General features: G+C 34.5%; 1 protein-coding gene across 8 annotated transcripts in view; it reads right to left on the minus strand.

The window, feature by feature from the left end:
• Positions 1-3,549: 3,549 nt before the first annotated feature.
• Positions 3,550-23,425, minus strand: part of KCNC2 (potassium voltage-gated channel subfamily C member 2) — a 222,181-nt gene continuing 202,305 nt past the window's right edge. Inside the window, exons 3-6 of one of the 8 annotated variants that reach the window (XM_066257804.1) lie at positions 13,520-14,453; positions 13,016-13,119; positions 10,935-11,099; positions 3,550-3,892 (exon numbers count right to left, since the gene is read on the minus strand). In XM_066257804.1, the coding sequence (XP_066113901.1) occupies positions 3,821-3,892; positions 10,935-11,099; positions 13,016-13,119; positions 13,520-14,453 (1,275 nt within the window). In that variant the 3' untranslated portion in view covers positions 3,550-3,820. Of the gene's footprint in view, positions 3,893-4,701; positions 4,795-5,366; positions 5,640-10,934; positions 11,100-13,015; positions 13,120-13,519; positions 14,454-23,425 lie in introns of those variants that run through there. The other 7 variants (XM_066257801.1, XM_066257799.1, XM_066257802.1 and 4 more) reach the window with 7 other exon arrangements.

Genomic DNA, 23,425 nt, shown 5'->3' on the forward strand with positions numbered 1-23,425 from the left:
GATGCCCAGGATGGGCAGAGCATCACCCCCTGGTGGGCAGAGCGTCGCCCCATGGTGGGCGTGCCAGGTGGATCCCGGTCGGGCGCATGCGGGAGTCTGTCTGACTGTCTCTCCCTGTTTCCAGCTTCAGAAAAATGGAAAAAAAAAAATAATAAAGAAATATCACGAATCCATTTGACCAATTATTGGAAGTTAACCCTAGATTAATCACACATGGAATTCTTTTCCATGTGTATCACTATCTACTTAAATATCTCGATTTCCAATAATCAAAGACGCTTCCGCTTCTGAGTAGCTGAGATTTTAACTTTCATTGTTGTACAATGGTTAGATATCGTAGTTTATGTATAACGATTTAAAAGTACCACTTATTTCATTTCCACAGTGCGTCATGCAGAGAATATTAAAAATTTAATCACGGGCTGCATAAACTTATTATGTGGGCCGGATCCGGCCCATGGGCCATATGTTGGCCACGCCTGGGATAAACTGTGGTATAGCCAGACAATGGAATATCATTCAGCACTAAAACGAAATGAGCAATCAGGCTATGAAAAGACATGTAGAAATCTTAAATGCACATTACTAAGTAAAATAAACCAATGTGAAAAAAATAACATAGTTATAATTCTTAGTATATAACATTCTGGAAAAGGTAAAAATGTGGAAACAGTAAAAAGATCAAGGGCTGCCAAGTGTTAGAAGGAGGAATGAATGAGTGAAGCAGATGGTTCTAGGGCAGCACAGCTATTTTGTAGGATACTACAATGTTGAATACATTTCATTATACAGTTATAGAAATCCAGAGAATGTACAACACCAGGAGGGACCCCTCATGTAAACTAAGGACTTTAAATGATAATGATGTGTCTTTGTAAGTCCACAAATGTAACAAAAATATATCACTTCAGTGTGGGATGCTGATAATGGGGGAGGTTTATGTGTGAGGGTCAAGGATAGATGGGAACTCTCTGTACCGTCTGCTCAATTTCCCTGAGAATTAAGAAAAAAAATGCGTATTTTAAAAAAAATGAGTATTAGGTTACCTGGGATTCTAGCTGGAGATTACTAAAGTCTTTAAAGAATTTAGGGTTTAAATAAATTCAATAAAAAAAATGCATAGTCAGTGGTCTATCACTTTGACATGACATTGTGATAAATTCTAAAAAGTCATTTAATACTAATTCAATTAAGTTATTTAATTTTTAGACAATAATAAAACTATAATGGCCTCAAAACAGTTAGTTTAAGAAACAAGAAATTATAAAATTTAAGATCAATATTAATAATACTGAACCCATGTTAGAAAAATTTAGTATATATCAATAGTTTAATAAGGTTCAAGCATTTAAACAATTATTTCAATCTTGTCAGTGGAAATTGAAAGTTAGTAAATTTTTTTAATTAAGAATAATTCTAAATCATCTATTTTAATCATTATGAAGTACTAAGGATTTTAATAGATTCATTTAGCTCTAAATGTCTTCAAGTACATTGTAAATTCCTTAGAATTTCTGCTTTGTAATACATTTTAACATATTCATTGTCTTATTCTAAGAAAGATTCACTATTGCTCTTTCATTCTTGTCTTGTTATTTATTTCAAAGATAAAATGAATATCTTCACTTTTCATTTATAACTTTAATTTATATTAAAATCAAAACTTAATGGCAATTATTATCTATTAAAATTTACTCTTTCCCCTGCATACATTTTTTCTTTTTACAGTAAATCCTACATTCTGACACCATCAGTAAGACATATAATTAGTAATTCTACTTAGATTCCCTTTTCTGAATTCAGTTTCTTAATAGTCTTTTCAACACTGAGTGTTTTTTGACGTAGAAAAGATACTGTTGATGCATAATGGAAAAACTTTGAATTTGCCAACCTTATTTTGAAAAACTGTGAATTTGCTAGCCTTATTTTTCTTTTACATTTACCTTCCCCTAATCTTATGGTTTCATAGAATGTTAGAGGGTAAAGTTACATGTAAACTCATAATATAAGAGAATGCCAGTTACATGTGTTGTGCTACTAAAACAGAGGTCCATTAACCAAATGAGACAGAAACTACCTTTAGAAGATAAAGTGTTTATAACTAGAGGCTCAGTAAATATGAGAAATTATGCCAGGGAAGATTATCTGTGGCAAAAATAGAAGTGAACAGTTCTGTCTCTCTGATCTTTAACTTAGTCACCAGTAAAATAAAAACAAAAAATATTTAGTTTCTGAACTTCTGTGCTGATTAAGTTGGAAAGTATAAGTGAAAATCCAGTATTAGTTATAAAATATCATATAAATATCACATATCATGATAATAATTCGACCATCTCAAATTACAAGAAAATTTAGACAAACAAAATATTAAAAAAAACAACAACTCTGGCTGCATGCTTCAGAGTTGAATGAAAGTGAGCGCTATGCATATTTATAAATCATTTTATCCCAATTTTCTTTTATTTTGTATCTGGTTTGGTCCCCTGAAACATAAAAATATTAAAGCCTTTCTTGAAAACTCTAAAACAAAGAGAAGGGCTCAGAAAAGAACACAAATAATTTAATCAGATAAGATTCAAGTTTATCCCCAGCTTAATTGTCTTTTATTCTTCATTTCAGTTAGTTACATGTTCACGGTTATCAACAAGATTGTGCATGCACCTTGAAATGTTCACAAAAGGTCCACGATACAGGGGTTCATTATTAGGTTATATGTTGTATTCAGAATCCCAGGGGAACTACTAGATTCTAGAAATATTGTTTAAGCAAGATGAAGAATATTTATACAGTTTCAACTACAACAGTTTTAAAGACAAGTACAAGCTTCATTTGCCACAAAATTCACAAAAAGTAATTGATTGAAGAATATCTCTTTTATGCAAAATATACATTTTAGAATATAATTTGATTAATATTCTACTATATATATATACTGACACTGCTCCTTGATCATTTAGTAAAAAAATACTCTCATTGCCAGAATTTTTTCTATAACATTTATAATTGAGGTAACAATGACAAAAGACAAACTATGAATAATGTTGATGAGTTTTTTTGTCACAGCAGTTTTCCGGAACAAATATGTGACTAAAAATAGGACAGTTTTGATCAATAGGCACTGCAAATTTCACAACATAATGATAAGCTGGTAACATAAGTGGTTTATAAAAAAATGATACAGTCATTGTTCATGAATCCAATCAACAAGAGAGAAATAAGAAAAATTAAGACAGACCAATACTACACCTTGTATGATTTACAGCACAAACTACTCAGGGCCCATGAGGATGAATTTACAGAGGTATGGGCCATACTTGAAGCGTTAAAGATAAGAATCATGAATTCAGCTTCTTTTGAAGTGAGATGGCCAAAACTATTGACCCATGCACACATGTTGGTATTTACAGTTGTTTCATGGACATTGGCCAGTCCACAAGCAGACCACTCATATGGGGAGCACCAAATGAGTTTCAGTCACGGTTCTTCTATGAGCTTTAATATGCTTCATGAAGACATGGAGACCTCAGCAACCTGGTCACCTCAGGGCACTTTCAGCATCAGAAGTCTGTTTCCAGTTCAGTCCTTGGTATGGCTAAATTCCACTGTCCCTTTTTCAGCAGTCAAAAATCCATGATAAATTCTGTACAACACTGCAGTCAATAACAGCAGCACCAGACAGTACATTAATTCCTTTACCATAAAGTTGTGTGTAATTATAGCTTTCTATGTGTGGTGTTATCAAGAGGATCACTGAAGCTCGAAATACCCGATGTATACGTCTGGGTAAATACCTTGCTGTACAAGATGTCTGACATGCAGGTCATGCTCTGGGACTTGGGGATATAGAGTAATATAAGTTATGTGGCCAAGAACAAAAGTGATAATTGTCCTCCTAACAAAAAATAAACATGAGAATAAGAAATTAATCAACAATATTAACGATCCTAAATGCCTTAGAAATATTATTTCTCCCTCTATATATAGGATGGCATTTTACTTCCTTCGCATACCCAATACACCAGATACACTATTGCTATCGCATTCATGGGGATTTGTAAACAGAATTTTTTCCATTTGGACTGAACAGGACTCCCTAGGGTTTCATTGCAGCGTAGAGATGAATGCTGGTTGGTAGGTATTAGAAATTGGCACTGCAGCAGGCAAACAAATGCAATGGTGTCATTGCTGCTGCCTAAATCCTGTTCATAAGAAAGATTCATAGTACTGACTAACTTAGTCTACAGGGCAACCTTAAATTATACACAAAGCAGAGAAGCTATTTCAAGTAGCAAAGAAGGCAGGGGGCAGGGGAGAAGACACGGTTCTAAAATAATGAACACCTTAGCAAGGCCTTTCTGTGCTTTACAGAGACAGCTGGCATATACAGTTAAGACAGGGAGCTAAGATAGACAGACAGAACAACAGTCAAGACAAAGCACATGATTACACATTGAAAATCTGATTATTCTCGTGAGTCAGAAATTTAAGCCTCCTGTGAGCAACAATGCCCTTTGATGTTTGCACAAAAATTAATAAATAAAAATAAAGGAAGGCATTAAAAAAGGCATGAGTGCCTTGGGAAATATTTGGCACTCTGCCTCTGAAAATGATGACAAATTCCAGGATTTGAAAAAAAAAAAAAAGATTCTAGTATCAAGCAGCAATTCCTGTTTAAAGAGCGCAAGCCTGGCTGGCAGTTACCTTCTCTCATGTTTGTGCCTTCCCCAAGCCTTTAAGTCAGGGATCTGGCCTCAGCTTGCGTGTAACCAGTAATGACAACCTCTTTGTAGTTATCTGTGTGCAAACAACCAGAGACATTCAGAACTCCAATACAGCATTTTGAAGAAAAGTAAATCAATCAAGAAATTAAGCTGTTTAAAACAAATATTTTTTTCGAAGCATAAAGAAAAAATATGTCAAAGAGAAACTTTTCCTCCCTGCCCCACCACTCAACATGCAGAACAATGAACCTGTTATATCAACAGATAGTACAACGCAAGTACATATATCCTGAGCTATCCAATGTCCCTGAACTCTGTGACATTGCTTTCAGGTGATAGAGATGAGATGGCCCACGCAAATGAGCTGACCAAAGTCACATTGTCTGCAAGCAAGATAGGCTCCCAGACATCTTCAGAATGGGTTAGAAAGTCACAGACCCCAATGAAGTGGTTGGTATTTGGAAGCACACTGTTTTAAATATATCTCCCTGAAAATTTGTTTATGTATTAGTGTACTGGCCAGTATCTGATACTATCTGTTATTTTATTGCAAAAGGATATCAGGGCAATTAATATGGAGAAGTAGTACCACTATTTTAGATAGCCTTTAAAACCAAGATAAGACTCATTAGCTATCCCAATGGCCTTTCTGACTCCATATAACATCATGCAGGTTTGTACTGTATTAATGGAGATTGGAGTAACTCTACATTTAATTAGTTCCATTATGGGCTAGACAGTACTTGAAACAATACAATTTAGCTGACTGAAACAGTTGGGTTTACAAGATAGATGGGATGGGAGACCGAGAGCGCCTCAGAGGACAAGGAGAGTTGTAGGGTGATGTGACTGGAGAGAGCCTCAGAGCATTGCCTGCCAAGCCCGCTATGTTGTTTAAGCTTCGGGATTTTTCATATCCTTTTATGAAAAAAGGCATAGACATCAGTTGAATTAAACCAGAAAATAGACACAGACAAACAATACCATGCAGGATAATACAAAGTGCTATTTTTGATCTTAAAACATAATTTGTTTACAAATAATTCAATATTGAGACAATGTTTAACCCTAACAAAACTGAAGTTCACTGTAGCTGTCATTTCCAAAAGAGTAAACCATTACAAATTACAGTTGCAATATTTAAAAAATCTTCTTTTTCCCATATCAGTTTGTATTGATGCATTTAGGCATATACAAAACCGGAACTCTTTTAGAATTAGGCAAAGCAATTTAAGTAAGATATACACATGGCTAATATTATCAAATGTTAGAATTTGTTCCTGAAAAAAGAAATTGTCTGTTTTCTTTTTCTTTTTTATATTTACTGAACAGTTAAAGCATGATTAACTTTAAGTGGACAACTCTTTTATAGCATAGTTAATCTTCTAGCTTTATGGAATTAACAGAATGATTCTCAAATAATGACATTTGATGCCATTATCTGAATAATAGAGAATGAATGCCTATATCTAATCTTTTCAATAAAAAAGTGAAGAAAAGTGAAATGAATAAAATATAAACTGAGTTATATTTTCAATGAGTTAAAGCTTGAATTGGAGTAAATGATGTTGTTGGCTGATTCTTCCACCAGGAATTAAGAACTTTTTAAATTTAATTCATCTTTTCTTTCTATTATTTTGCATATTAACCTTTTGTTAATAATAGTCATAGACTTAGAGAAGAAAAGGTCTTTCTCAAAAGCTTTAACCCTTAGCAACCCAAGAAACACCCCATTAAAAATAAATAAATAATAAATAAAATAGAACTTGAAAAAAAAGAAGAAGAACCCTTCCATCAAGGTCACCTTTGAAAGAATTCATATATTATAGTATTTTTTTATTAGAAAAGATTAGACGCAGTTAAATGAGGTAGGGCACACTGACAGCAAAGCTAGAAGTGGATTGTCTTGAAAGCAGGGCAACTATTGATTGAAAAATTAGTTATTCTACAGCTCAGAAAAAAGATGTTCTGACAGCTCCATTGAACAAGTATTGTACAGCAGGAAAATGAAATTTTCTGTTGGCCAGTCAAAGCTGAGCAATTAGATATGATTCCAGTGAACTCCTTGTCTCCCTTTGACTTATGGTTTACTCCTTGGGCCCTGATTAGCTTCGGGGTGCTTGATGACACTGTAAGAAAGAAAATGGGCCTGTTGTGTTCCTCTCAACTACATCTTCCTTTAATTCTGTACTTTCATGAAACTTTTGGGGAAGAAGCCACTGCTCTCTCTCCCCTTTCGCTGGAGGAAGAGAGGTGATTCAAATGATTTAGTGACTATTTGATTTACAAGTGCCCAGGACAGATATGGATATATATTACAATAACAAACTCTATTGCAGGGTAAGACTAAATGGCCAAGAAACCCCTTTCTCACATACACACATAAACTTTCAGTAGACTAGATGTTTTCTTTGTATTTTGTAGATGGAAATTTATGTCATCCATTAACTATGGTAAAGTTCTCTAGGAAATAATTTTTGCTAATGAGAGAATTATCTGTCAATATATTTTGTAAGTATTCTGAACTATAAAACATGGGAGGTGAGATATATTTTATTCTAGTTTAGTGGATGATGGAATAATTAATGGGAGGATGTCTTAATTAAAAAAGAATTCCAGGTAATTTATCCTTACACGGTGATCTTCACGCACCTACAGGGCTAGTTTTTACTGCTCTTTGGTAAAATGATTGGAATTGAAATTTTGGACACTACAGAAAGAATAATTTATCTTAGTTGACTGTGTTACCTGAAAACATAAACTTCACTATAAACATTGATTGGGTTTTATTAAAAGCAAACTTGAGAATATGCATGAACCAAAGGGGTTGTTAATATCTGTATATCATCCATATAAAAATTTAATTTTATTTCCTACCATCTCCACGCTCCCTACAGTTCCTCCAAATATGTAAAATATCTGTTTGACAGTTTTATATTCATCGTGCTATTTACATGTAGATCTTAGCTACCATTCTTAATGTTTAATTATTTTCTAAAATATAACCTTTAACATAAATATTATCTATTTTGTTTATAAATCCTTTTATTAACAAGCATAATTTTAGAGTTCATTTGTAAAGATTTCCTTTCTAATTTAATAACAAGTATCTCACTAGTAAAATTATAAGTTACTGACATAAATATATTTTTTCTTATGCTGCAGGTTAATTTCTGATAAGAAACTTGATTAAAAATTTTCCCAATTAAATTTTTATTAAATGGGATGTTCGAAAATATAATTTATAAAAATAAATTACATGTACATGTTAGTTTGAACCACAATCTAAATACATGGTGTGCATTTTTTTATAGTTCTTAAGGGCATGTGTTTATTTGGAGCAATATTGAAACTGACTATCCATGCACTATCACTGGGTATATTTTTGCTTATTAATGTGATTTCCCAAAAATTACTGCATAAATAAAATCATGGACTTTACTCTTTTAAAGAATCCACAAGTTTTCTTAATGTAGGTCCAAATACATTCATAATTATTGATAAAAAAAAGAATTAATGGGAATTCAATAATTTTTTTAATCTGTATAGGGGCGAATTTTCAAAACTTTAAAATAAAATCAGTAGAGGACCAGCTTAAAAGGTAAAGAAAAAAAAAGATCATCTAGGAAATAAATGTCTGAGTATGCATAATAGGAGAGATCTATATTCTACATAAAAGGAAATCTGTAATTTATATAAAAAGAAACAGAGAAAATGAATGAATTCCTGACAGACATGAAAAGATCACACACTAAGAAGATAAAGCGAAGTTAGCCGGAATGTTACCAGACCAAGATAAAAAACACAAAGCTGCAAATGCATTAACTAAGAAAGGAAAAATAAGTGGATGATGGTGAGAAATGACAAAGAACAAAGAGCTTATAGATAAATTTTCAAAAATGTTCTCATTGATAAAGAAAATTTGTATTTGTGAAATACAATTGTATGTATACCTTTTCCATACAAACGAAATATCTTATTAATTGCTTTGCTCATGAAAATTTGCCATTTGATAAGAAAACTCTATATTTATGTAATGCTTTATAACTTGCAAAGTTTTTTATATGTGATCTTCTTTGATAGTTTAAAATTCAAAATTCTGTCTAACATGTAGAAAAAATTTCAAGTTCTTAAACATGGAACCTTAGTATAAACATTGCATGTGATCCATTATAGAATATGCTAAAAATAAATGTAAATTGAACCACATATTACATATATGTATGATACAGTATATGTATATACATATATAGTGAATTAAGATATGTAATGCACTTAAAATACTATGTTCTATACATCATTAGATATTATTACTTAATGTTAGTACATATATTTTGCTCAAGTACTATAGTAGGCTATAAACTATCTTCAAAAAATATTTTAAATTTTTCCTAACATAGCATTTAGATTAAAATAGCAAACAATCACACATATTTATATAACTGAAAAACATTTTGGTGAAAGGAATAGAGGCAGAAATGGAAGTAATTGAAATGAGGAATTTACAATATCGCATACTGAAGAGACAAAGGAAGAGTCCTTTGTCTTCTGAGACTGAAAAGCGTGGAGGCAGATGGGACAATGCAAAGTGTTCAGAGAAATGAGCGAGAAGGACATGGGTAATGAGATATTTCAAAGAGAGGAGGCATCACAGAACAAATACATGAAGCTTAAAATGGTAACGCACTCAATAGGGAGAAACCGCAATGAATAGCAAAGAGCACACATTTTTAAATTTAGTTGCATTAATATGAAAGTTTTAGAGTGGTTTTTCATCTAATCTTAGTTCATTGCATAAGAAATTATTGGAATTCTTTTTCAAAATTTTCAATAAACAGAGAATGACCATGGCAATAGAGCAACTGGAACCATCAAAGTAGAAGGTAATAAAGAGCACACTGTCACTTTTACAAGGGTGAGTAATGTCACAAAACTATTTCTTAAAGAAGAGAAAAGGATCAATTGTCCTGATGTGTGTAAAGTTTACTCAAAACAAAAACATAAACCAGCACCTAGGACAGAGACAAGGTGGACCAATCTGGGAAAACCAAACCATATTAGTGAAGCTTCCATACAGGAGTCCTCGAATTATGACAGTCTCAACTTATGACATTTTGAGTTTATGATGCTCACTCCCATAAAAACTTCAAAAAATTGAGATATGAGTGTTTTGGCTTATGCTATTAGAGTTGTACTTACAGACTACGTGGGCAAACTTGTTTGGTTGCATGTAGCAGAAGAATACACAGTACAATATATTATGTCCTTTTTCTTTTTCTGTGGCTTAGTTGTGTTTTCATGTTCTAGATTATGATTTTACAACTGTGTTAGGATAGGTAAGTGACTTAGGCTAGGGTGTATTTCAACTTACACCAAAATTTGGGTTACGTCACTGTCATAGGAACAGAGCTATGTCATAACCCGAGGACCCCCTATATTCTGTTATGTTCCTTAACAAAGATGCCTGCTCAACAGAATCTATCTATTCAACATATCTTCCATGTGCAGGCAGAGTTCAGTGTGGGTTGGAATACAGTAATAAATTTAAAATTATAATTGCACTCAAGAGAAATTATGTAACCCTATTTTATAAGTACATAAACAGCTTTTCAAATGATTGGGTACACCAATCTATACGGCCAGAGATCTTATAGTTTTTCAGCCTCCTAACACTCAGATAAACCACAGCAAAATAAGTCCAAATTTTGGATAAGACACTTAGAAAATATTTAATGCTTTTCTTTGAAAAAGAAAAACCTTATTATTATTTTATAATCATCAACTACCTACCAAATATACGCATAGAGCCAATTAGTGAATTTTATTAGTTGCAGGGAAAGAAAACTTTTAAAGACTGCTGAGAACATTATATTAAAATAATTAGATGAGTGACAATTTTTAAATACTCCATTACAATTCCTCCCATAGGCACATGAAAAATCAAAAATAAATAAAAACGGAAAGAAAAAGAAAGAAAGAAAGGCAAAAAACGAAAGAAAGAGAAATGCCTTTCAGATATGACAGCCAAGTAGATTGTTATGATACATACTTTGAAATGTTTACAGTAAGAAAACATGTAATGAGGAATGGAAAAAAATACTATGTGTAGTCTTTCCTTGAGAAAATGAAAGAGAAATTTTTTACAGGGCTCCATATATTTGCATCACTTAATTTCTAAGTCACCTGTGAGGATCTGATTAAATGCATTCCTACCTTTCCTGATCCCTCCATCAGAAGCACACGTGTAATCACCTGTTGACAGTAGGAAACATGTTTCCCCTCTTCTGTTTCTGTCTCTGGTACTAGATCGTCTGATGGGGAGCCTTTCTGGGGGTGATAATGGTGGCTCACGTCCTGTATTGTCATCACCTGATAAGACTGATCACAGCACCATGCCCATTGACAGACAGTGATGGATGAGGAAATGAGACAGACAGTACAAAGAGTTTACACCAAATGTACATAGTACAATCACTCAATATACAAAACAAAGTAATTACATCATAATAAGAAAAAGATTTTCATCACTCACCACAATTTACATGAAGTAAAATGGAAACGTACTGAAAGGGAGAGAAATGTTCTTTGGGTACTTTGAATTCCATTAGAATTCTATCTAAGAAGAAATTTACGTTCACTAAACTAATTATTAGAAATCAAAATAAGTGTGATCATCAAATAACATAGTAATATCTTTCAATTGTTGACAGGCTATCAAGTTACTGTGACAAGAAATTTTTATTTTTTCAAGTGGAGTTTATTTTCAAAAACAACAATGAAAAAACCCTCCTAAATAAATATTTGTCTTTGCACCTCTTTAAGACACATTTTTTATTATTTTTCTGAAAGTAATTTTTCTCTCAAATTTTTTAAATGGAACCCATGACTGGCTTTTTTTTCCCCCTAGGTGAGAGGAGGGGAGATAGTTAGGCAGACTTCTGCATGTGCCCCAACCAGGATCCACCCAGCAACCTGTCTGGGCTGATGTTTGAGTGCCAAGCTATTTTTAGCACCTGAAGCTGTCATGCTCCCTGGAGCTATCCTCAGTGCCAGGGGACATGCTCTAACCAATCCAGCCACTGGCTGCAGGAGTGGAAAAGGGAGAGAAGGTGGAGAGGTAAGAGGAGAGAAGCAGAAGGTCCCTTCTCCTGTGTGCCTTGACCAGAATCAAATCCAGTATCTCCATATGCTGAGCCAATGCTCTATCCACTGAACCACTGGCCAGGGCCCCAAAAATCTTAACAAAAATAATCCTAAAGCTCACAAACTTTGTTTCTGAGTTCTCTAGTTCAAAGTTACAAGATAGTTTTTAACATAATTGAACAAGATCAACTTCCCCAAATGCCAATAAAAAAAAGGTTTGCTTCTATGTGCTTGCCAAAGATGGTCACAACCTATCAGCCTGAGTACCAGCTTGTTATAACAATGTTTACTTAGGCTGAGAGGGTCCTCTTCTTCCCTGCCCTACAAAAGGCACAGGTATTCTGAGAACAGCTGGAGACCAGCAACGCCAACTAAATTTTACCTGTCATAAAGATATCTTTGATCTAACAGTTTTCAGATATATATTGACATAATTTGAAGAACAATCTACTAAATGAACATAAATGTTTTAAAAGCAGTTTAATTCTAGTCACTTTTTTCTTCCATTTACTCCATAAAATCTTCTGGAAACTAAGGAGGATACTTATGAAAATGTTACCTGCCATTTTTGTTTTCTTTCTTGTTTTGTTTAATTGGTGTTTTTCTAACTTATGCAAAATTATTCACATAGGATTATCATAAATAATTTTTCTATAAAATATTACATACAACTAAGTTATAGCAAATTTTTATAGTAGGCTAAAAGGTAATTAAATTGTTTAATCTACAAAATATTTTATCTGTAACAGACATAATAGAATAGAAATGATATTACTGATGATCACTTTAGCAAACTGAATATCAATTAACAGTCAATCTAGTCAGTCTACTCTAGATTAATATGGGAATCAAAAGGAGTAGGGATTCAGCTAACGTCAAACAATAAATTATCCAACCTTTAGTTGTGGGAGGGAAAAGAGCCCAATGCATTGTATATAAAAAAAAGAAATCCACAGAGTTCAACATTGCCATTGATTAGCCAAAGAGTTCATTAATCCCTAGAAAAATGACTTCATTATATATCACCTTTCCCAATCCAAAAGGATTATGTTGACTACATTACTAATTTAAGAATAATGAAAATTTTATCAGTTACCCAGAATATTATTAGGGAAAACCTTTGCTATCAAAAGGGCTATCTTCTATATCACCTTTTTGACGTTTAAGCCTTTGAAATGTAAGCATCCCTTCTTCATAAGTAACTGCTTCTTGTGAATTATGTTAAAATGCATGGCCCCATGTGGCAGAGATAAAACTGAGACAAACACAGCAAGCCAAATGATATGGAGATCAACATTACGAGAATGAAGGATGGAAAATGGTGAATATCATACCATCACATTGTGCAGGGAAACAAAGAAACATTGGCACAAAAGCAACACACAGGCAAAAGAAAACATTGGCACCATCAGCAAAGGGCATTCCCACTAAAGCAGGAAAGCTCCATAGACCAGCTATGTAGAACTTCTACTTGGAATTTATTTAGAAAAACTACAATCTAGCTATCTATAAGCCTGACACAAACACATGTTTTATGAAAGGGTAGAACTGAAAACTCATGAACATTTGCAGAAAATGACGATGACTGCTTTCTACCCAAGGGACATACTGGCCTATAAAGTATTTAATAGCATTCATTTGAAATTGTGCCTTACCTGATCTGTTATGTTCCAGAAGTCGATTGTCTTTGCCCAGACACGTGTCACCCTGTGTGCTATTGCAGGCCATATTTAATTCTGTCTTGCAAAAAGTAGGTGAGCTTGCCTGAGGGGCAGGAGGAATGTGCTTCTTTCTTTTTCGTGGAAGTTTTTGCTTCGCCATTGCCAAGGAGTAGTACATCCCAAAGTTGTTGACAATGACAGGCACCGGCATGGCTATTGTCAGCACTCCAGCCAGAGCACACAGGGCTCCAACTAGCATCCCTGACCATGTTTTAGGGTACATATCCCCATAGCCCAGAGTAGTCATGGTCACCACAGCCCACCAGAACCCAATAGGAATGTTTTTGAACTGCGTGTGTTCACTAGCTGAAGGGTCGTTAGGTTGAGCGCCTACTCTTTCGGCATAGTAGATCATAGTAGCAAATATCAAAACTCCAAGAGCCAGGAAGATTATCAGCAGCAAAAATTCATTAGTACTAGCTCGAAGAGTATGTCCAAGCACCCTGAGGCCTACAAAATGGCGGGTGAGCTTGAAGATTCTCAGGATCCTCACAAATCTTACCACCCTGAGGAAGCCAAGTACATCTTTAGCAGCTTTGGATGAGAGCCCACTGAGTCCCACCTCTAAGTAGAAGGGGAGGATGGCCACAAAGTCAATAATATTCAAGAGATTTTTGATGAATTCAAGTTTATTGGGGCAAAAAATAATACGGACTAAAAACTCAATAGTAAACCACACCACACACACTCCTTCTACATACGTCAAGGCAGGATCCGTTTCGATTTCGATTTCATATTGTAGAACAACACTTGTGCCATTGCTGACTGGTTCTGTCTTATTTTTAATAGTAGTGAAAGCTTCATGGGTCTCCAGGCAAAAGGTTGTGATTGAAACCAGGATGAAGAATAAAGAAGCAAAAGCAATAAACTGCAGGGGAAAAAAAGAAATAAAAAAAGAGAGAAAGTAATCTAAACCATAATATATAATACTTTGATATAAATCTATGAGTATCAATCCCTGTAGAAGAAAAACAATAAAAGCATATTTGAAGATTTTACTTAGGATATTGCTCAAATGAAAGAAGAGACAGATAACATTAATTGGAGTTGCACATGTGATCTGTTTCAAGTTCTGTTTTTAGCTTATATAGATAAAAACTTTGATTTATATTAGAAAACAATTTCTTGAGTGCTTTGTATACCTGTGAAGAGAGCATAAAAATCAGTCCGAAAGAATGTTAAAGGGCAACAGACTAAAAAAAATAATAAAGGTTAATAATAAAGACAATCACCCCAGATATGGTTTATAATTCTAGAAATCTTCATGTAGTAGATCAAATTTTACATCTGTAATGTAAGTTGTAGTCCACACTGATGGAAACTTGAAAGCCACCAAATTTAACTGTAGGTTTCTATCTATAAATAAAATGCTCCAGTTATCATGAAATATGAACATGACAAAAATGTCTTTGATTTATGTTACTATTTAAATTGTATCAATTTATCCAAAAGAGCTAATCTAGGGAAGAAGATAGGCAAAAGGTTAACGAGAGAGAGAAATAGAGTTAAGGAACAAATTAAAATACACTCTTGCTCCTCTCCTGAGGGGGGGGGGACTCCAAATGTTAGATTAGCCTGTTATAAAGTTGCAAATGTTTTTTATTCAACTATTTCATTTCTTCAACCAATAAAATATGAATACAAAGAGTTACTAATACAGAATAATCATAAAAGTTCTGTTTTACACAGTTCTTATTACATAGTACCAGAAGGTTTTAAAAGCAATTTACATAACTAACTCATATCAATACTTATAACAACACCATTCCTACTGCATTTTACAGTTCTGAAATATTAGCCACAGAGTTCAAGTCACTTTTCCAAAGTCATAAGATATACAGAGGGACAGGCCTGAGACACACTAAACTGACAAGGTGCACCTCAGATTCTGTTCCATTAACATACTCCTTAAAACTAAAGATCTAAAAAAGCTGAAACCCAGTTGAGTGAATGGCACTGGTGTATTCAGTACCAGAGGCTTTCAAAATAGCTGGCATGTTCCTAGTGCTCTCTAGTTGAGCATGCTTAATGAGAAAAAAGAGATTGTTCTTTGAATGTCTAAATAAGTAAATTATTCAGGAGCAAGAGGTCATTAGTCAAATGTAAAGAGGTCTGTTCTTGGAAATAATAGGATACATCCAAAAACTCAAAGCTGGTTCTTAATATCTACTCCTCAACCAAGCCACTGAAAAGAGATTAAAACCAATTCTGAAAGAAAGATGGAAGGAAGGAAGGAAGGGAGGGAGGGAGGGAGAAAAGGAGAATGAAAGAGAGAAAGGGAGAAAGAAGGAAACCTGGTTAAATCTCAATGTGAGAGATACATATCTCACCAAATATTTAAGACTGACAAAATCTTAGGACTTTGAGTATCTGCCTTAAAGAAACACTCAAATTATGAAACTCTCTCTCTGCAGGGTGCCAGGTAGTACAGCATTCATATAGTATTATAAGGCATGTCATTTTCATGGCTTTGACTTAAGTTCCCATGCACATCTTCCAAATTTTATTGGTTTTGACATAATTTGTCTTATCTTTCCCAGACATATTGTGAGATATTAGCTTGGTTTTTTTTTTATCTCTCATCTTTACCTTTTTACAAAAACACACAGTTCCTCTTTCATTCAACTACTTCTTAAAACAGTATCACTGAGGCCATCTGGATACTTTAAAATGTAACATATTATGCTGCTAGTGTTCTTCACGAAGTCAGCATTTTTTCAGCTAACTTTGCAGCCTCAAACTCTCTTCACCTACATTCATGTAGCAAATTTAGTGGGATTTCCCAACATTGCTCTTTCAAAATCAGTCCAAGCTCACCAGCCCAGCCTTCATACAATAAAGACAATTTACTAGTATACTTTGATACCTGTCAACATTAAACATTGGGATTTTTCCAATCAAATACTTTCTACTTTTCATTCATTCATGCAACAAGTATGTACTAGGTTCCTCTTTGTTCTCGGCTACATGGCTAGAGTCTTTTTTTTTTTAACAGTAGTTAACTAAAGATAATCTCTATCCTTGAATAGCTCACATTTACTAGGGATGCAAACATTAAATATATAATTAACCACACAAAATTATATATATAATTACAATTGTAATAAATGCAGTAAAAACAAATAAGGATCAAAAGGACTTTATTTAGACTGAGGGGTCACAGAAACCTCTGAGAAAATGGCAATAGATTGAGGAAATGAGTACTGGTTAACCTAATGGAAAGGGAGATGTATATTACACAGTAGAAAGCTTTAACAAAAAAGTCTGGACCTTTTCAACTTTACTTTCTCAAGTGATGCCTTGACTCTTACAGCACAGGAACAGTAGGTTTTCCATATCTGCCTCTTCTGCAAAAATCATGATGATTAAGTCCCACCTAACACAGGGGCTTTAACTTTTTAAAGGTTAATCTCTTGTTCTGAAGAGCTTCAAGTCAACCAAAAATATTACCTTGGCCTGACCTGTGGTGGCGCAGTGGATAAAACGTCGACCTGGAAATGCTGAGATTGCTGGTTCAAAACCCTGGGCTTGCCTGGTCAGGGCACATATGGGAGTTGATGCTTCCAGCTCCTCCCCCCTTCTTTTTCTCTGTCTCTCTCTCCTCTCTCTCCCTCTCTGTCTCTCTCTCTCCCCTTTAAAAATGAATAAATAAAAAAAAAATATTACCTTGTTTTTTAAATAAGGATGTAAGATGACTTCAGAGTAGTCTGACTGCCGGTAATATTTCACTTGACTTGTTGACCTATTGAGAAATCTATAAAATTCACTTGTCTTAAATTATTGTTACCAGCCCCACTTGTTTAGAATAAAGTGAAAATAAAAAATATATATTAAGGTATTTGTTTTTTAATTTTAAACACTATGCAAATACTAGAAATCCTCATTGTACATATTTTAGTGTACATAAAAAATATAATTATTACCTCCATAAGAACTACTACATCTTGACCAGGTGGTAGGTGGCGCAGTGGATGGAACATTGGACTAGGATGCGGAGGACCCAGGTTCAAAGCCCCGAGGTCACCAACTTGAGCACAGGCTCATCTGGTTTGAGCAAGGCTCACCAGCTTGAACCTAAGGGCACTGGCTTGACCAAGGGTCACTCAGTCTGCTGTAGCCTCCCAGTCAAGGCACATATGAGAAAGCAATCAATGAACAATCAAGGAGCCACAACAAAGAATTGATGCTTCTAATCTCTCTCCCTTCCGGTCTGTCTGTCCTTATCTGTTCTTCTCTCTGTCTCTGTCACAAAAAAATCCCCCAAAATAACTACTACAACTTGATGGTTATGTGTATAAAACAAATTATTATATTGTCAGTAAAAGGTCAATAGATACAACACACGGTGGTTGGAATAAGTAACATGAATCATCTTGTACATGGAAACTATTTAAATTCTCCACCCACAGTCCTAGAAAAGGGGTATGACTTAATGATCACATTAATTAAAATATATTTGTGGAGTTTACATGAAGTAAATTCCTTACCTCCATACCAGACGTTATATGTGTGGGGAGAAGAAATCTGCATTTAACGATCTGCTTCCTAATGATTGCTCTGCATACTGAAGTTTGAAAACCACAGTTGCAGTGTTTTCCAACAGATTGATAACCCAAAATTGATAAATCATTATTAAATGAATTGGAACAAACTTTTTAAAAAATTATAAGTATTTATGAAATCTTAAAAGAAACTTAATAAGAATTATCCATTACCTCTTAAATAATGGATATTTGTGTGTAGGTTGTGACATAATTTTGGCTTTAACACAAATACCTATGAACAAATAAAGCAACTAAACAGCCTCTAAATATATACAATTCCAAGACACAAAATTTTGGGAACCAAAAATCATCAGTTTTTATAAGCCGTTTAGAATTTGATTTATCAGTATCTTCATTAGCATTATTTTAAAGTACATCATGAGTTTGTACTTGTATCATTCTTCATTGTAATTTTTATAGCTCAGTATATCTTTAGCTTTTAAATACTTTGTGAATCTGCTGTAGTGTGAAAATACTGTAGTAAGAAAATAAGAAGACTATAGATGCAAGGCTATAGATGCATGGTGGTTGTGGCCATGCAGATTCATATTGAATTCAAGCAGACGGTAAAGGAACTGTGGAGCCGGAAAACTGTGAGCCATACCAACTTATTGGAGGTTCGCAAAGACAGGCAAGCAAAAAGAAGAAAGAAAAGGAAAAAAAAAAAACAAGTGAAAACAAAGGAAAACCTGCTTTTTGCAGTGGAGGGAAAGGGATTAGGAAATACACCGCACCTTTAAGTGTTGGGCACAATCTGATCTCATCGCCCCTGAGGGGAAGCACTTATATCTTTACAATAGTGTTGTCTCGTGCTCATGAACTAACTGCACAAAGTACTTGCAGCCAGTAAACCAGTGAGCAAACCTAATACAGCTGTTTTCCCCACAATAAAATAGAACAAACTTTGGCATTCTGGAGACAATACTTATCACAAAAGTAAGTGATTATTTTGCATTAAAAACCCAGCTAGATTTCTCTTTTCTTTTCTTTTCTTTCTTTTCTTTTTTCTCTTCTCTTCTCTTCTTTTCTTTTCTTTTCTTTTTGTAAAGCCTAAGAACACTAGGTATGGTCTAGAATGAGAAAGTTGTAACCCAAAACCAAAGTATGCTTTATAATAACATAGTAGGAAATTGGAAGTTGGTTTGATAGTTCTATAAGAAAAAAGAGGAAGTCTCATAATATGAGAGCAAGTAAGGAGAAATCCTTGCACATGTACAGCTGCTGAACTTTGGGGTCCTAGTGGGGTTATTAAAATTTAAGATGGTATTCTTTTATACCTTCAGCAAAAGAAGGTTGTACAAAACAGCTCAGTGTTGATAGTACTTTGAGTAATGAAGGTATTGGGCTCTGGGAGGACAAATAGAGGGGAGCAGTCAACCTTAGAAGGCAAAGATATACAGTGAGGTTCAAAAACATAGGATGGTAATAAATAAGAGTGAAAGGCAATCAGGAGAAATTTAGCACACATAGAAGTCCTTGGAGATACTGGGAGAGGCTGAGGTTTTCATGATAAACCTCAGTTTATTAGGAACTTAGTTTGATTATCCAATGAAAGGGTGACCCCAGAAGCCTTGAAGACCAGGCATTACCCAGAGGCAACAAATACTTCATTGCATTAGTAAGGAATCTGCATTTTATCTGAGCTTAATTCTAAGAGCCTTGGAGATGGAAAAATGACTTATTTTGTTTCTCAATCACTGTGTTGTTGAGCTGAAATGGGAAAATATGAGGTTAGATTGAATAATATTAGGAAAAATAAATAAAAAGAAAAGAAATAGGGAAAAAAGGCTTATTTATTTGTCTTCTTCCTTCACTGAGCGGTAACTCTTAAGGACTAGAACAAGGTCATGTTCATTTTATAACTCTTGTTCCTGGCACAGTTATTAGTATTTAAAATGGCTGGATGAATAAATTGAAGGAAGGGAGAATTAAAGGCGAATAAATAAATGAACAAAATAATAAGATAGAGCACATTCTAATGGAATAAAAATGATGTAAAGAAAGAAATAATATATTGAAAGAAGAAAGTATAAATACTGAAGCAAAAAAAGCCAAATTTATAGCAGAAGCAAATTTACTGGTTCATTGATCCATATGTTACCAATAGTAGCTTCTGTTCTTTGATTTAATGCAGCTTGTGTCTTAGCAGGGAGTTGGAAAACAAAATCACATTGTCATCTCTCTTTCTTTTCCCTTGTGTAAGACCACAAACTTCTACGGTATTTAAAAATAAAATGAAGCTTGTTATATAATCACAATTTAGAAAGCTTTTTTTGTATGTGTGTCACAGAGACAGAGACAGAGAGAGGGACAGATAGAGAAACACAGACAGGAAGGGAGAGAGATGAGAAGCATCAGTTCTTCGTTGCAGCTCCTTTGTTGTTCATTGATTGCCTTCTCCTATGTGTCTTGACCAGGGGACTACAGCAGAGCAAGTGACCCCTTGCTAGAGCCAGTGACCTTGGGTAAAGCCAGCGACCTTGGGCTTTAAGCCAGTGACCTTTGGGCTCACGCCAGTGACCTCACACTCAAGCTAGTGAGCCCTCCCTCAAGCTGGTGACCTTGGAGTTTCGAACCTGAGTCCTCTGCATCCCAGTCCAGCACTCTATCCACTATGCCATTGCCTGATCAGGATAGAAATCTTTTTAAACAAAGGATGTCATGTTGACGGAATTCACAGAACTGATATATGGAAAAATTTTGCTAAAATATTGGTTTATGGGTTTAATGAGTAGCCACTTTTCTTACTTAATCCAGTGTCCATGCCTACATACATAAAGTATCCAATACCCTTTTTCCAATTAGCAACCATAAAGAGGAAGTCCTGAATCTAAGTTCTCCATAAAAATATTATGTCAGCCTACCTTGACGCAAACATTCAAGTAAATCTCTAGGTGTGTGTAATACGCTGAGAGAAAAGGGTGGGGGAGGAGGGTTTACTTATGTTTCATAAGTTAGTATTAAATGTCAGTATTAAATATAACTGGGCTTGATAACTAATTTAAAAATTCCTTAACTTTCTAAATGAAAGGAGGACCAGATCCACTAAGTAACCCTTCTCAGTGCTTCCTGAACCCAGGATCATTGATATTGTAGCAATTTTCACGCACTTCTGTTACTGATTCCACACATCTACAAGTTGTGCAAAGAGAGGAACTGAAACATCTATCCCCAGAATAAATGACATGGTTTAACCAAAGGCAAGAAGTAGGTGCTCCATTCTAGTGGAATTAGCAAAGGAACACATTTTTAAAATGTTTGTTTGGTATATAAAAATGCCTTTGTCCCTCAAACAAAATCTGTCTATAAAAGTCATTTATACTCTTAATTCACAATTAGAAACCTCAACACATTCTGCAAACTTTAAAGGCAAAAAAAAAATTGTTTTGAAAAATTAAACTCAGCTCTATTTTTTAAATGAGAGTCAGTGAGATCATTTACTATTTGGAGATCAGCATTACAAGGAGATTTTTAAGACAAGTTACTTAAAATATAGACTCACGAATTTCAGTTTTAACATTCCACATGAAGTACATCTATTTTTAGTTGTATTCTAAGAATATTATAAGTTTCCCAAAGGAAAGTGCTTCATTCTTATTTTGCTTGTTCTTTTTTTCCTCTGAAATAATGAAATAAGACATGAAAAGAGGAGGGACTTCAAGTATTGAGGTGTCTGAGCCTATAGGGTTTCTTAATCCAAAATTTCCACTTTGGGAAATTTACTCTAGTAAAGTATTTATATAAAAGTATATACAAGGATATATGTAGGAGAACATGTAGGAAAGAATTATTTATACAAAACAACACATAAATATACAATAGTTTACAGTATGTCTATATAAAGCATTACAAAGAATGACATAGCTCAATACTCGCTGATCAGGAATAATCTCCAATGAAACATTAAGCCAAAAAAAAAAAAATTGCTCTGGCACAGCACATGCAGCCTAACCCCATTTCCTTATGTATAATTAGTGCATGCAGACAAATAAAAACACTATATACTGAATACTGGTAATGTCTAGGTGTTAAGAGTGGCATTGGGTGGGTTAATGGGCAATTCTGATTTTATAAGTTTAATTTTTTTACAATAATTTTAATCCTGTGTTATATGTTTAATTTTTAAACAAAGTTCAAAGAAAACAATGACCCAGAGAAGGTTAAACCTAGATCTTTATTCTTAGTGACCGTTAAGCTGCTCTTACTTGTCTGTAGAAATTACGCATTGGCAGTCTGCCACCTTTCTTCTTTTCTACAGCTCCTTAAATTTGGCAGATGCTCTTAATTATGTATGTAGTGAAGTCCTATAAACTAGCTTTGCCATAATGAACAAGTGTGATGTTGTTCACAGATCTGTGTTCTCTAGAGAGAAAAGACTCTTTCAATAGTAAGTCTATCCTCAAGGGTCAGCCAAACAGGGTTAAATAGTGCTCGTGGCTTCTGGTGCCCTGCAGAGTTAACAATTCCTTCAGATTCTTCTTAGGCTGGTAAAATTAAATTTTCTTCATTCAAGTTTTACCATTTAAAGGAGTTCCACAAACTTCAATTATGGCACTGATTAGATTGAAGAAGGCTGATGTATCTTCAATGGAGACACCATACACTTACATGATTACTAAATTCAGAAGTCAATGAAAATGAAGAGGATTAAGCTTTCAGTATCTGTATATAAATGTGTGTGTTTATAATATTATATGACTTATATCCATATATACAGTGTGTCCGTAAAGTCATGGTGCACTTTTGACCGGTCACAGGAAAGCAACAAAAGACGATAGAAATGTGAAATCTGCACTAAATAAAAGGAAAATTCTCCCAGTTTCATACCTATTCAGTGCAGTTCAATGTGGGCTCATGCACAGATTTTTTTAGGGCTCCTTAGGTAGCTATCCCATATAGCCTCTACAGATCGTCACTGACTGATGGCCTACCAGAACGGAGTTTCTCCACCAAACTGCCGGTTTCCTTCAACTGCTTATCCCACTGAGTAATGTTATTCCTATGTGGTGGTGCTTCATTATAAATGCGCTGATATTCACATTGCACTTTGGTCATGGATTCGAATTTAGTGAGCCACAGAACACACTGAACTTTCCTCTGTACCGTCCACATCTCGACTGGCATGGCCGTGGGCTGCTCCACTGTATACATGGTGTTACGTCATCATCTGCACATGTGCACATGCTGCCACATCATCCTACAGAAACTGGGAGGATTTTCCTTTTATTTGGTGCAGATTTCACATTTCTATCATCTTTTGTTGCTTTCCTGTGACCGGACACACTGTGTGTGTGTG

This window comes from Saccopteryx bilineata, chromosome 2 (genome assembly GCF_036850765.1).
Source record: "Saccopteryx bilineata isolate mSacBil1 chromosome 2, mSacBil1_pri_phased_curated, whole genome shotgun sequence".
NCBI lineage: Eukaryota > Metazoa > Chordata > Mammalia > Chiroptera > Emballonuridae > Saccopteryx > Saccopteryx bilineata.